Below are 15,406 nucleotides of genomic sequence, written 5' to 3' on the forward strand. Positions count from 1 at the left end.
CTAACTTTACGTTGTGCTTTACTGAAATGTTTGTGTCTTTTCTTAATACTACAATTTTGTTTTATTAATAATCATGAAAATGTACAAGACACAGTGCTGAAGAACTCTAGTAGTGTCTAATATTGGAAGTTGATATGAGGGGGGAAAAGTCTGTGTTGAAATGTAAGGGGGAGGGGGGTTGTTAAAACTCCTGGCAGTCGAACCGGCACAAGAAAAATGCTGCATGCAAATGTGTAGAAATGTGACGCATCGTCTTGTGTGCGGGGTCAAGCTTTGATAGGACGTTCCACGGGCCAGGATGGATGTGTCGCCGGGAGCGCTCTGCCGGGATAATTACATTATATCTTTACGGAGTGCGACACCTCCTTCTGTGCCATATCGAACCACCGGCGGCGGTTAGGGATTCTGCACACACACGCACGCACTCACACTCACACTCACACACACAGCGCCCGCCATCTCACATTCAACAAGAACGGCCATTAAAACATAGAAGTTGCCATATATGAAGGTGTACTGACAGTTTAAGACACACGCCGGGAAATGTGAAGAATTCCCAGGTAGGTTTTGCCTGGGGGCCCGCGGGCCTTACAAACGGGGGACAATCGACAGAAGGGGACAAAGGGACTACCTGCCTTCCGGCTGTTTTGTAAAGTACAGGCCTTAAATTCGGGTGATCATCGGGGGATAACCGATATGGGGCTTAGCAAAATGCTTGTCACCGATTTTGTGGGGATAAGAGAATGCCATGAGGAGTCCGGAGTGAAGCTTGTATGAAATAATCACATCGATTATAACTCATGAACAAAACTGTTAGGAGAGTTACTACTCTGCTTGTGTGATATAGAATTAAGCGGCACAGTTTAGTTGCACCAAGATTTAAGTTATTGAAATACTACAAGACGGACTCTCGTTCTATTATAAATTTCTGCCCAAAGACGCGACGCATAAATTGTTGCAGTGTTTTTCTAAATGTGCCGTACCGTAAACGAAATCGTGCGATGCACAAGCTTTGTTTAGGACTGTCTAGTCCGGTTAGAAGACGACTATATCAGGATTTAGACCGGCACAGATAGGACTTTGTGTTCTGTGAATACGTGCTTAGTATGGAGCACTTATGTTTAACCCAGGAAAATTTAGCTCCCTCTGTGCCTCGCCATCTTTACTGCGCCAGCGGCCGCGTACTTATTCGTGTCGCATGGAAACGAAATTATCGAGGAGCTAACGTGGATCTGTCCCCGTCTACTGCGGTTGAAATCAACATAAGTCAACCTTGCTAGGTGGGGAGGGGGGCATGTTACACATAGCAAGGATACTAGCCACGGAATGATTCAAACACAGTGAATATTCAAAACATCCTCTCAGTCCCAGACGATTTATTTATTATACATATCATATATATATTTATGTAAATTTGACGACGGATGAATATCTTTTCAAAGAACATAACAAGCTTCAACATTTTTTTTATAAATAGCTGTAAACAAAGAAGATCTGTAGTCACAGTTGTGTGGTTCATGTCCACACAAACCGGACCGGCAGTTATTTAAGTTTTCATCACGGCCGCCACACGTACACAACTACGAAAAGAACCGGAACCGGACGTGACGTCAAACAATGTTATCAGGGTGTCTATGGAAATAGTTCTTTCTTCTGACAAAGATAAACAACGAGATTAGTTTCCCCATGTTCCCGCTAGCACATCGAATATTTAATGGGATATACACACATACATATATATATATATATATATATTGCCCTTCATACCAGTACAGTTTTGGCACCGTCCATTGAATCGTTATAGAAAAACTTACAGTTAACCCTTATAAAGCAACATTTCACCAAAAATGGCGCTCTTGGAGCACCGGGAAAGATAACACCTTGCAAACATCTATCTTGGACAGCTGACCCTCCTTTTAGGAGTTAGAATCTGCCCAACTCTTCAAACCTACACCCCCAGCTACCCTCGGATTGCCAATATTACAAGTCTCAAGTTCTTAAACATCTACAGACACGGGATATGTATCCACATCCCACCGCTAAAAATACAAGGTTTCTCAGTTAAAGTTGAAACGACTGAGTTATCATGGCTCATGAACACGTTCAATAGACGATCCAGAAAAGCGCATATGAACACAATAAACAAAACAAGATTCAAAAAGGAAAACAATAACAACAATGACTTTGCACCAAGAAAATACCATTGCACGATGGCCCCCTTGACTCCACTACCCGCCTGCGATATACCGTAAGCGTACAAAATTATTGCTGGGTGTTTCACAACTGGTACGTTTCTTTTTCTTCCCCCGGGGTTACGAAAATCGTCGACTTCACATCCAAATATAGAGGCCTGTCCCCTCTTTCTCCTTTTTTGGTGAGGCCTTTGGGCGCTTGTTCTACTCAACATGCCTTATTGCTGTAAATATCATAAATATGTTATTGCTACAAGTCGAATCCGTCTGTGGCAATCTGTCTGTGTGGCTTTGTCGGCTGTATACAGAACTGGAACCAACTGAGTGTCAAATAACATGCGTTTTGCCTTATCTGACAAAAAAATGTTAGTGAGACGTGGTGACTAATAAAGCCATAATTTTCACGGAAATCAGACCAATATAGCCAGATCTTTGGACAAGTCGACACCCCTTGTGACACCCTCCGACAAGGGGATAGTCGATAACATCATACCACCAATTCCTCCCCTCTATATAATTAGTTCCCCATGCAAAAAAAATCTCCCTATTCCATCACGTTTGTGAAATATAATTGCTCAGCCGTTTAGGGGTTTTCGTGGCTTGTAATTCGCAAATGTTGAAGTGGTTATGACGTTTTGTGGTTTCAAATTACATTAATAATTTAATTTCTGTTGCCGGAGGGGAGGAAGTGGCCGTGGGGAATATGGCAGGAAATGTTGATTAGGATCCCCGACAGCCAGATGCAAGTTTGTAGAGTCATTTTAAACATTCTGATATGTCGCTAATGATTTTAGAGCCAGGAGCCCCGGGTTCGATTCCTCCAGCCCTGTTCCACTTAATCACCCCATGCTTCCCTGATGTACTGGGATATCAAAAAAAAGTTTATATATCATGGCAACAGGGACATAATAATGATAATTCGGATATAGTTTCCCAAATGACAAAAATTCCTTTGTGTACATTTCCACCACCAATACTGAAGAGTTCATATGGCATCAATGTCGCATAACCCCTAGATTTTCAGACGCATGGCACTCACTGTTTTTATTTTTTGGCATGAATGTTGGTAGAAAAACTGTTGTTTCTGTGGACTTCAAATGAGCATGTCCGTCATCACTTAGCCAACTTATAACGGTTCAAAGTCTGAGCGAGGTTCAGAATACAAGTCCGGAAACTCGTGTAGCCAACAGTTTTTGGTTTAACAGAACGCCGCTCACTTGTATCTGATTGGACTGCATGATTGTTGATGGTGATTGGCTGTTCATTTGCTGATTGAAGTTATTTTGCTTTTCTCGGGCTCTACTGGGCTGTGGTTTGTGATTGGCAGATAGAAGAAGGTCTGCTGTTGGTTGATTTGGGGGTCGGCAGGGTGGAGTCGTCAAATCATGTCATGGACATAAAGTAAAGGTGATGGATCCTCTCTCATCATCGTCATCATCACTTCCCGTCCTCCATCTTGTCCGTGCCGTTCTTGGGTGCGTCCATGTTGTTTTGGTGCGCGCCTGTCGTGTTGTTGCCGCCCGACGACGGGTACGTCTTCTCTAAGTACTTCAGCATCTCGGTCAGGTAGTTCTGAAGGGCGGTGAAGGCTGCGCACAAGGCCGGGGTGCCGAAGCCGTGTGTGATCAGGCAGAAGTGCGTCAGGCAGCGCTGCAGGTTGGGGTCCAGGATGGCCTGGGGCCGGTTGTTGCACAGCGGTGATCGGTCCTGAGCTAACAAGTCCTGAATCTCCTTCGTTATTTGTCTGCAAAACAAAAATAAAGGAAGGAAGACAAACATTAGATGATATCGCGTCAAACTCACATTGCCACACGTATTCCAAACAAAAGTTGATTTCCTATAACTTTCGACCCTGGAGGCGGTATAGTGCCCTTTCGACCGTACAGTAACCACGATTGGATTTGTGTGACGCTCGATTTCAAAATTGTCAAAATACAACAAACAGTAAACGTACACCATAAAACAGAGTCTGCGACCGCACTGCAACCGGTGGACGACAATAATTTGTTTCGTTATCTACATTTATACAATTCTGTCAAATCTTTGGTCGGCCATCGGCCGCAGCGCAGTCGTAGCGCGGTCGCAGCTTCTAGCGGAAAGGTGGTGTTAACTACAAACTGTCGTCACTTGGGATAGGACATTCTTCCTTTGTCATGTATTCTGCATTGCTCAGTTTATTTACTTTCTTACTGTTCAACAAAAAAAGCAAATAAACAAAACTACAGTAGGACCGCCACCGGCCAAAAGTATGCGTGGAGTGGGATAAACATTGGAGGTAAACAGGAACAACGGTAGCCTCAAGGCCCATCAACTCACGTGAACCCTGTAATTAGCCATCCCACGCGTGTCAAATCAAACATCGAGAAAAATGACTTTTGGCACAAGTTACAAAATTCTGATGCTTATCGACCGTGAGCTTTGATGAAATCTGTCGGAGACACGTAACACTTACGGTGGCTCGGGTAGTGGCGGTACAGAAAGAACGAAAATTGACTGACATTTAACTCAACCTTTAAAACTTCCAACACCCCCATCACACTAGAGTCTGCGACAACGCTGCGACCTCAATGCGACCACGCTGTGACCAAAGATTGGACAAGTCGCTCAAGGAAATTAAGAGGCAAAGACCTACATTTTTTAACGTTTTGTAGGTTTTGGTGTGTTTGAATCATATTTTTACATCGTGTATCATATTCCAATTATGAAATCAAGAGTCACACAGATCCAATTTTGGTCGTTGTGTGGTTGTTCAGCGATCGCCGTTTGAATAGTAGAAAGGAGGGCCTAACAAATGCCACAGTATTATAGGTGTCTAATTATCACAAGATTTTTGAAAATCAAAGTAAGTATCGTTTTATCTGTATCAGTTAAAATTTTGTTTTTGTCTCGCTTGTCTTGTATTAAAAAAAAGAAAATGTAGTCACCTTCACCTTTAGTATAGTAAAATTTAGATCTAATTACTGAAATATGACTAGATCTATCTTAGTGCAAGGGGATGTAATTAAGTATCAGTTGCCTAATGTCTTTAATAAAGCTATCCATCACATATTTACACCTCTGAGTGAGCCTGTATGATACACTTTTCACGGTATCATAATCACCACTCTTTCCGATAATTATATGATAATGATAATTAAATCACTTAAATCACAAAGTTCGGCGGAGTGATATTTTGAGTTGGTGGAAAGTGACACTTACTTGGTTGCAATGATCATCTGTTTCCTGGCGTGGACTTCACTGGGATCGTGTTGCCTAGCAACGAATTCTCCGACCTGTTTGGCGGGAAACTCCGTCTCACACACGTAACCGAAGTCTCTCGCCAGATGTATCGCTTCACCTATTGGTAGAAAAGATAATAGGATTAAGGCTGAGATATCTTTCTTTTCTGTTTATCGGTAACACACCGTCAATTATCATTCAAGGCACACACCTAGGCTTAATAGGCTGAAAAGACATAAGAAATCCGCGAGTCTTTTCTCGCAGAATCGATTGGAAACTAATTATCTCTCGCTAATAAGATCATTTTAAAAGCGGAGATTCGATATATGTCTGTGTTTTTGCGCGATAGTGTTCGCGTGTTGAGATACCGACAAATTTGTGCGCAGAAGTTACGTAGCTAGCTTGCACACCAGGTTTCCGTGTTGCCACCGACATTATTCATGGATAATTGCTCTCTTTCTCTCCATGCACCAGTGCAGTTATATTGTTCACCCAGGTACAGAAAACCTCTGTCTGGGACGAATATTCGTTTCCTAATTTTGTTCCGACACAGCGTCACATATGGAGACTATAGATACGTCCTGCACTAGTCTGTGTATGTTTTCCCTTTACTAACCTACGCCGGCTACATTTAGCCTGCACGCTACACAATAACGACCGTATAGATCGCCAGAGATAAGGCAGAGAGTCGTCTAAGTCTGTCTGTTTATTTGATTTTTCTTCTTTCTACAATTCGCTCTACTGGAGTGACTCACAAAGCCGATGCATATCTGCCGCGTTTCTCTGTGGAGGAAGCCTGTATACAGAGAGCCGACCAGTCTAGTGTAGAATAAATCCCCTTTTGTTCACCTACAGTTTGCAGATTGACCTCTGGGTGAATCTGGGCTTGCCTGATGAATATTAATGAGTTCCGCCTGGTGAACTGACCTTCGTAAGTTTTGCCTATATACAGAAAGGCAGACGATCCCTTCTTGGCCCCGAGTAAAAAGTAGGGGAGAGCCGTTGGCTTCACACCGAGTTCAGTACCGAGGAGAGCGAGAGGGCCCCGGCGGTGTCACACCAGCCACGACCCGTATGGCCCTGCCTCTATTCATATTCAATGCCCGTGCAGTATATCGATAACACGTAATGACTCGAAACATGGCTTAACCATGGCTGTGTGTTGAAATAATGGTCGGGTACTCGGTCGGCGAAACAAACAGGGCTGCTATTACAGGTAATTGTTTGAAGGGCCTGCGATTGCGGGGATATACATGTAATTCCCAATCATTACCTAACATAAGGCATGTCTCTGGCACTAGAAACAAAAATGTAGTTTAAGCCTCGTCCCCTTCCAGCGACGATACTACATCCTGCCACAGGCGCTCCCCTGAAGCTAGTTGGGCCGCAGATCGAACATATTATATACCCCGGAGCTGTGAAAGGTTTACAGGCAAAGCTTACGCAAGCCTGCTAAAAGGGTACCGTACAATAGAGGCGGTCACAGATGTTGTACTAGCAGGTGTCACAGCCATTCTTGGTGTACACACACACGCTCAGATCTAACATTGATTATCGCACGGTTATCTATCTCACAAGGCCTGTGTTTAATACAGCATCACACGCACAAACCTAGTCACTGCCATCTTTTTCAACACACGGCTCTTAATTATGGTCTATTATCCTATAAATAGGCATGATCACCTAGGCCGGGTGCCTGGCATAACGAATCTTGTGATAGCTACGCTTTCAATATTTGATCCGAGTTGATCAAATTGTGCGAGACATTTTAAAATCAAGAACAGTCTAAGAAAAATTAAGATAACAGGTTACAAAAAAACAAGACGTTGAATACTTGATGGCTAATTCTAAGATAAGATCTTGACGGGCAGTTTAAAATATTCGTTTTTGTTTCACGCAGAAGAAATTTACAAGATTACAATTGGCCTTGACAAGTCATGTTATGTTCTTATGCCATATTTGTTTTAAATAGTTTATTGATTGTGCTGTAAAATGATAACTGTAGACTGTGCGGATTTCTTAACGAAGAAATGTTTTCATCAGTCTTAAAATTTTCCAATTTACGATTTTTCAAAGTCGTTTATTTACAGCATAGCTAACAGTGGGTCGGGGACACCGAATCGTGCAGTTCAACTAGCTACATCTTTTGCCAGACTTCTGTGGTTTTCTCCTAGGATTTCTCGTGTTCACAAAGGCTTACGTTCCATTTACGCACAAAAAGGCACATGTATGCACACAGGGCTTGAATCTGGAGCCATCAAAAAGAGAGTATTTATAGAACGCAGTGATCTCTGCATAGCAGACAAGCGGTTTGCCAAAGTTCACGGCGTAGATGAATTGACGCACGGCACTCTGAGAAACAAACGCCCGGTGGGGCTCCTGCGAAACACCGTGATGCATTGCGGATCTGGGAGTTCTTTCTGTGTGGTATTATCCTCTCTTGACCCTCCATGACCCCGCTCCAAGATGTTTGTTTGTCGCGTCCCTTCGCCTGATGGAACCACGTTTAACCGCAGAAATACGGACAATGAAAGGAAGTCAAGTACGTAATTCGTAACTCGACTGTACCTCCTGGGTATACCGTACCATTGTGTAACAGGCAGCGGAAACACAAACAAACTACACCGTGGGGTCCTGTATTATTAATACACCTTGCCGTCTGAAACGTTTTACTCTCTTATCTTGGGCGTCCCGACGTTGTGGCGGAAAAGTTGCGATTATTCCACTTGGCGTACACCATTCTGCGCTGGGACACGACAGTGACAGCCTCACACACGGTCGCGCGGGGGGATGCCAGTTTTGCCGCGGGCTTCACTTGTTAAGAACAGTGCTGCACCAAAAGAGAGAACGCCGTCTCTCTTCTTTAGGGGTATTGGCTTACCAGACCAATTTAGGTCTAGCTCACAGGTATACACGGAAACTCAGCCCGGGCGCACTGTTACATGTGTGTTACCTAAGGCTATGGGTATTCTCCGTTGCACATGTTCCTTTGCCCAGCGGATTGTTGTTGTTTAACACGTGGGGGAAGGTAGAGAGCGTGCCAAAGTGCTGCTCCAGTGACAGAGGAACAAAACTAAGACTACCGGGGACCAAAGGCTTAATGGTACTGCGAACTTTCAGAGGAAAACCTCGACATAATTTTGTCTTCAAATCTTTCTGCTCGGTATCCTCACACGCAAGCATCTTGTTTAACCAGCTTGAACACAAACGGTAATTTGGGGTATTTGTTTAGCAGTTGTAAACATAATCGGATTGGGTGCATCATTTTAATGCACACCCTCCTACTCATCGCCAATCTAAATATTTGAATTCCGCTGAAACCTGTTAAGTTTTCTCAAAACCAACGGAGAAATACTACTGTACACCGGTCTTTATTCGTATCTAACTTCTTTGCATTTGGTATATTCTACTCTGTAAGTATCAGTGTGAAAATTCAGTTGAGAGTACTAGATGACGATCGCTGAGCTACTGTTGAGAGACCAAAATTGGATTTGTGAAACCCTTCATTTAGTAATTGGCATAATATGTTGCATGATGCAAAAGTATGATTTAAAAGACAACAAAACGCACACAAAGTGAAAAGATTCGTTCTTTATGAAATTCGTTGAGCGATCTGTCAAATGTAACTGGTTGCTCAGCGGTCGCAGCCTCTAGTGGCAAAGGGGTGTTTTCAACAAGACCATTTTCCCAAGAAAACTCGGTGACTTTTTCTTCAAACTTTTGTCTCCAAAGAAGTGTTCCATAATCATTGCGCTCTCATCTCATCTCCTCCCTCCCGGAAATTATTACTATTTTCCATACTGCCTGGAAATGAGATGTCCAAATCCCCCTCCAAGCTAATCTCAAAAACCAGACGATCGGAAATATTCCACATACTCGGCATTACGGCTCCCCGCCTCCCGCGAATGCTTGTCGTGTGTGCTACGCCAATCGCTCGTCTGTCGTCCGCTCTCCCGGCGTACATACCCCGCATTGTGCAGACTAACAACAGACATACCCCCGAGCCGACATAGACTTGTTAGGGCCGCAATTTCCTCTGCGCTTTTGACTGGTAATCAGGTAGACCTGCCATGTGTTCTATGCTCCGTGCCTGGGACATCCAAATTTCCGACACTGTACTAGTTCCACTCGCTAAGCGACCGTACAGTGACCATTGGATGGCCATCCTTAATTCCACAATATGATGCAAGATGTAAAAGTATGATTTAAAAAGACATCAAAAGCAAACAGAACGTGAAAAATTCTCTACGAAATTCGTTGAGCGATCTATCAAATATCTGGCCGCTTAGCGGTTGCAGCCTCCAGTGGAAAGTATGACTGTATTTTATTTGATAGTAGAAAAGTTTCAGCTCACAATAAAGAATTGTCAATCTTTGATTATTGATTCTGCTCTTCTTCTTATATAATAATCATAATCCTCCTTGTCAGCAGTATACAACACACAGTTACATACAGTGGTCCGACTTCTTCCACACTGTCCCCGACCTTCGACCCAGCGTTCTCTACCTTATTGTTTACACGGGACAGCACAATGCGCACGATTGTCACTTGTGACAGGTGGGGAACGATTTATAATCTAGAACTGTTGGTATTTGAACCACGATAATTACAGTGGCACGATACGGTCGAGTTAGCTTTAATTTCGCAGACATTATATGTGTTTAAGAGAAGCTCCTTTTTTAAAATTACACATTTTGGGGTGTCATTTTATAGTTAAGGAGTCGTGACAATTCGGTTGAAGACTGTACATCGGTAAAAATACAGTGAAATGCGAAGTTGTTACAACACTTTTACCCTTAAACGAACTATGACCTTTCCTTCCCTCGGAGTCACACAAAGGCTGCAACAAAGAGGAGAGGGCATTTTTTCCACACCTGCGCGCAATGATCGTCAAAGTCTACCGCACCCACGAAGCAAAACTCGTTTCTTGCAACAGTGAACTGTGTTTTCTTTCTGTCGTTCAAAACAACGCGTTCGCGCGCATCAAGTGGGAGTCTGTTTGAAAACAGCTTGCTGGTCTAAGTGTATATGTAGAACAACGTCACAGTTGTATATAGAATTGTTAGCCATCTGTGTAGTACAACAGTGTTTACATTCTCTCGTTAACTTACTATTCAGTTCCAAACAGTTTTATACGTTACATAAGCTTCAAAAAACACAACGAAGCTACCTTGTAGCATCTATATGTACAGATGTCTCTGTAATTGTAGGAACCGATTTATATTCCATTCGTCGTAAATTTCACATCCCAATCTACAAAATCGACTCTGCGAATAACGCACCTAACTTCCTATGGACTGAAATCGTCACTAACTTCAACAGACTGCGTGGTATCGAGTGACCCAAGTTTTTCACCTAAAGCGATCATTGTTTGAAAACGCGACCTGTGAGTATTTAGTGAATAAGATTATAATGACAGACACCTGCGGGCATCTGACCAACCTGTCACTCTACACGATAATCGATCAAAATTAACACTTCTTCGTCGTTGAAAAGAAGCAAGAAAAAGGGCGACCAATTACCAAAGGAATGCAGCATAATCACTGTCTTCTCCTTTGGTATAATTATCTGATTCGCAGCACCTGAAGACAAACCTTTTATTTGATAAAACCCTGAAGAAACGAGAACAAATCACGTAAGTTCTATCTGTAGAACGAATCACGATGGATTGTTATGGGGAATGTCAGAAAGCTTGTGCAAAATCTTAAGTTTATTTTGGATCAACGATTTTTTTCTCTATATAAATTCGTTCTCCTTTATTTCCCGTGCTTGTTTTCCGATATCTATCTGAATTAGATCTCTTTGTATCTCTCAATGCTTCATCATGCTCCCTGAATAGATAACAGCACTTCTTGGAATCCTTTAGGCTACTGCAACAATTGTTTTCATTTCTATCTGGTATAGAGTTTATATCCCTTATGTAATATTGTAACAGTGCTTTCTACATATGATACCTCTACATAATATGTTAGAATCCATGTCGTGCGCATACTTGTAGTTCCCTTTCCACTAGACGGCGATCGCTGAACGACCGTATAGCGACCAAAATTGGATTTGTGTGACCCTTGGTTTCAAAATTGGAATATGATGCAAGATGCAAAAGTATACGAAAAGACAACAAAACATATAAGGTGTTAACAAATCGTCTTTATCTATGAAAATCGCTGAGCGATCTGTCAAATTCTAGGTCGCAGCGCTATCGTAGCGAGGTCGCCGCCCTGGTGCAAGGGGGGGGGGGGGGTCTTAATAAGTAGTATTTTTAGATTATTTTGTATTTCTACTTTGTAGTTTGTAGGTGATAGTACGAAAGTTGCTGTACTTTTTCTGACGTAAATAAAGCTTCTATATCTAATTATCATGGAAGCTCATCTGTGTTAGTAGTAATCATAGTACAGTGCTAAACTTTCTTCCAACTCAAAGGTATAGTCTAATATCAAAGTCTAATATCTAAGTCTAATATCAAAGGTATAGTCTAGTCTTCTACATCTAAGTGTGACGAAATTTGTCTTACCTTCCACCAGAGATGTCAACAGCGTCACATTAGCCGCCTTGCGTCTTCCCGCTGGCAAACTCAGGCCTATCTTATCCAGCTTCTCTCTCAAACACCGCCCGCCGTTTTTCGATTTCGCTCTGCAGGAAAGAAAAAAAAGATAAAAGCAACCCCATTAATATGATATAGATACCGTAAATTAATACCGAGCAGACAAATTGTAACCTTTCATTGCAACCGTTTATTTAATTGTATGAAAAGGCTTTGATCGGGCCGTCACATACGAAACCACATTAAGTGATGCGTCTTTTACCAGACAACCGCAGGCTACAGACTTCTTAGATCTCTTACATCTAAGAAATCAAGCCTTAAGATCCAATTAGGAAGTGTTAATTCAGCGCAGTATCAAACGTGGACGCCTCAAATTCAGTTGCCTGCATACGTAGGTGCCTGGCATTGGAAATACAATTCGAACCTTTGATTTTACTGTTTCCACGCTCAAATCAACATCTCTCTCTTCCCCCATCTCTCTCTCTCTCTCTCTCTCTCTCTCTCTCTCTTCTCTCTGTCTTCTCTCACTCTCTCTCTCCTCTCTGTCCCTCTCACTCTCTCGTTCCATCCATCTTCCACCATTCCGAGTTTTTGGACCTTTCAATTGCTTTCATTGTTTCCATCTTGAGACGAATGTAAGATATCTTTCTCTGCCTTCTACCTTTAACTCTTCTTCCATCCTTCTACCTTCCTTCGTACCCTTTGTTGTGTATAACCTCTGCCAATAAGACCATTCGAAATTTTCGATTGCTTTTACTGTTTCTATCTTAAGGTGAACGTTAAGATATCTCTCGTCCCTTTCTTTAAACTCTCCTTCCATCCCTTCCTTCGTGTCCATTGCAGTATCTGTCTTGTCATCAGTCTACCGATTGTTGGAGACAAGAACATTACACTGTTTACATCACACATAAGCTCTTGTAAGAAAGCCTGGGGCGAAAGAAAATCTGATGAACCAGAGGCGCAAGATCTTATCAACTTGTCTTCGGCATGAAGGGTGGGGTGGGGTGAGGTGAAGTGAGGTGGGGTGGGGTAGGGTGTAGGTGGGGTGTGCACATGACATCAAAGCATTTATGTGCATCTGTAAGACCCCCATTCCACTAGGACAGGCGAAGTCAATGCTTGCAAAAATAGATCGTAGCGAGATCGCCGCGAGATCGCCGTCTAGTAGAATAGGACCTAAGACCCCCCCCCCCCCCGTCATCTCACTAGACGGCAATTTGTGTGACCCTTGATTTAATAATTGTGGTATGATGCGAGTTGTAAAAGTGTGATTTTAAAACACACACAAAACATAAAAAAATTCGCTCTTTCTCTACGAAATTCAATTAACCAATTATCAAATCTTTGGTCGCCCAGCGGTCGCTCATCAGCAGTCCAAGCCTCTAGTCGACATTGGGGTGAACCTTTTGCTGAATGAGACGTAACTTCATGTTCTGAGATAAGAAATCAACAGATAGCTCCAAGGCAGATTTTCTTGTTGTTAAGCCTTGTACCTTGAATCTAGCATTGATTGAATACAAGTAGAATTTTTATCTCAACTAATTTGGGTTGACTCATTTTTGCGTCACGGTGTACAACTGCGATTACAGCTGTGATGTCATCATAACAAAACGTTCTGGCGATGAAACGTAAACTTTGACGGATATACCTTTGCTTATTGCTGTTAGTGCGATCATATTTGTCGTACGTTGTCGTACGTTTTTGTTGTCGTAGGATTTTCAAGCAGACTGTGACAGAACCAACCGCCGACAAGGATCTAAGGCAGCCTTTTCGGCAACAAGACAGCTGGATTTTGAGCTATATATGCATGGCTATGATTGCCCTCAGCTTTCGATCGTGTGACGATCGTACGACGACCGTACGATGAATGTAACCAGGTTCTTGATAACACAGGATGTAATGGTCGGGACAATGCGTGAAATCATAGAAGCAGGACCATTTCCCGATACACAAACACACACACACACACACACACACACACACACACACACACACACACACACACACACACACACACACACACACACACACACACACACACACACACACACGCACGCACGCACACACGCACACACACACACACACACACACACAAACACACACACACACACACACACACACGCAAACACACAAACACACACACACACACACACACACACGCACGCAAACACACAAACACACACACACACACACACACACACACACACACACACACACACACACACACACGCAAACACACAAACACACACGGGGAACCAAGGACATGCAGACTTTCCCCCAGCTGCTATTTCTGTCACAGTAAGCCGGTGCATTTACAGCGCACGTAAGAAGCCTCTCCGTTAACATAATCCCTTTATTTTCCGATACCCCCGACAAGCCGTCCGTGCCCTTTGGCAAATGTTTTCTCTATCCTCGGCCTTAGATTGGACAAGTCGACTGGATTCGCGCCCTACGAGATGCATTTTTATTTATTGAGACAGCTATAGGATACCAGTGGTATGGATTTGTCTCCATAACAGGGGCAATAAACTTTATTGCACAACAGTTGTAAAAGTACAATGTACGGCATCTTCTATTGTATAATAACATTCTATGAGACTTAATATACACCTTATAAAAGACTGTATATTATGGGATGAGAATGCGATTTTACAAATATTGGTGGGATTTCTAACGTTTAATTGCAACAATAGGACATGCTAGACATGTACTTTTTCCCGCTGTAGGTACATGTGTAATAGGTTTGGCTCATACAAAACGATATATGATATTGTGGTAAAAATAGAAGTCGCGATCTTTGGTGCAACGTTTCGACTAGCGAGTTATAATGAGAAATCCTCAATTTTGTTCCATATATGTTCCACCTTTTCGACAAGAAAACACAGAAATAGCGACTATTTGTAACACCTTTCCACTAAACTCTACGACCAAGCTGCGACCGCTGCAGCTGAGTGACCAAAGCTTGCACAGATCACTCAACTAATTTCATAGATAAAGAACGATTCTTTTACGCGTTGTGTGTTTCGTTGTCTTTTAATCGTACGTTTACATCTTGCATAATATATCTATTATAAAACCAAGGGTCACACCTATGCAATTTTGGTCGCTGTATGGTCGTTCAGCGATTGCCGCCTTGTCTAAAGGAGGCATAAAAAGGCAGTTGTTTGTAGATATGGCTCGGTTCGAGTAAGGACAGGTGCGAACATAAGACGCAAGGATTTCGTACCGTCTGCTCGTGAACGGAAATAGTTCTTGCGTGTTCAGGCTTCAGAAGTGTTCCTATCTTTAGCTACCTAGGCCGGAAAGATCTTTGACGGAAAGGTGAGCCAAGCAAGTAGGGCTTTGTGTAATAATAAAACGCTTTAAATTTTATTGAACTCTCCGACGTATCATTCTTGAAAATGACTGAATAAAGTCGAAACCGGTCGAATTCCGTCTCAAGCGCTGTCATTTC

The 15,406-nt window shown here is 42.7% G+C and overlaps 1 protein-coding gene across 5 annotated transcripts in view; it reads right to left on the minus strand.

Moving 5' to 3' along the window:
- Positions 1-1,361: 1,361 nt before the first annotated feature.
- Positions 1,362-15,406, minus strand: part of LOC136428010 (transcription factor AP-2-epsilon-like) — a 47,109-nt gene continuing 33,064 nt past the window's right edge. For all 5 annotated transcript variants that reach the window (XM_066417252.1, XM_066417251.1, XM_066417249.1 and 2 more), the window contains 3 exons: positions 11,923-12,041; positions 5,391-5,529; positions 1,362-3,936 (listed from right to left, as the gene is read on the minus strand). In XM_066417252.1, coding sequence (XP_066273349.1) covers positions 3,630-3,936; positions 5,391-5,529; positions 11,923-12,041 — 565 coding nt within the window. In that variant the 3' untranslated portion in view covers positions 1,362-3,629. The remainder of the gene's footprint in view (positions 3,937-5,390; positions 5,530-11,922; positions 12,042-15,406) is intronic.

Source organism: Branchiostoma lanceolatum, chromosome 2 (assembly GCF_035083965.1).
Source record: "Branchiostoma lanceolatum isolate klBraLanc5 chromosome 2, klBraLanc5.hap2, whole genome shotgun sequence".
Lineage (NCBI taxonomy): Eukaryota > Metazoa > Chordata > Leptocardii > Amphioxiformes > Branchiostomatidae > Branchiostoma > Branchiostoma lanceolatum.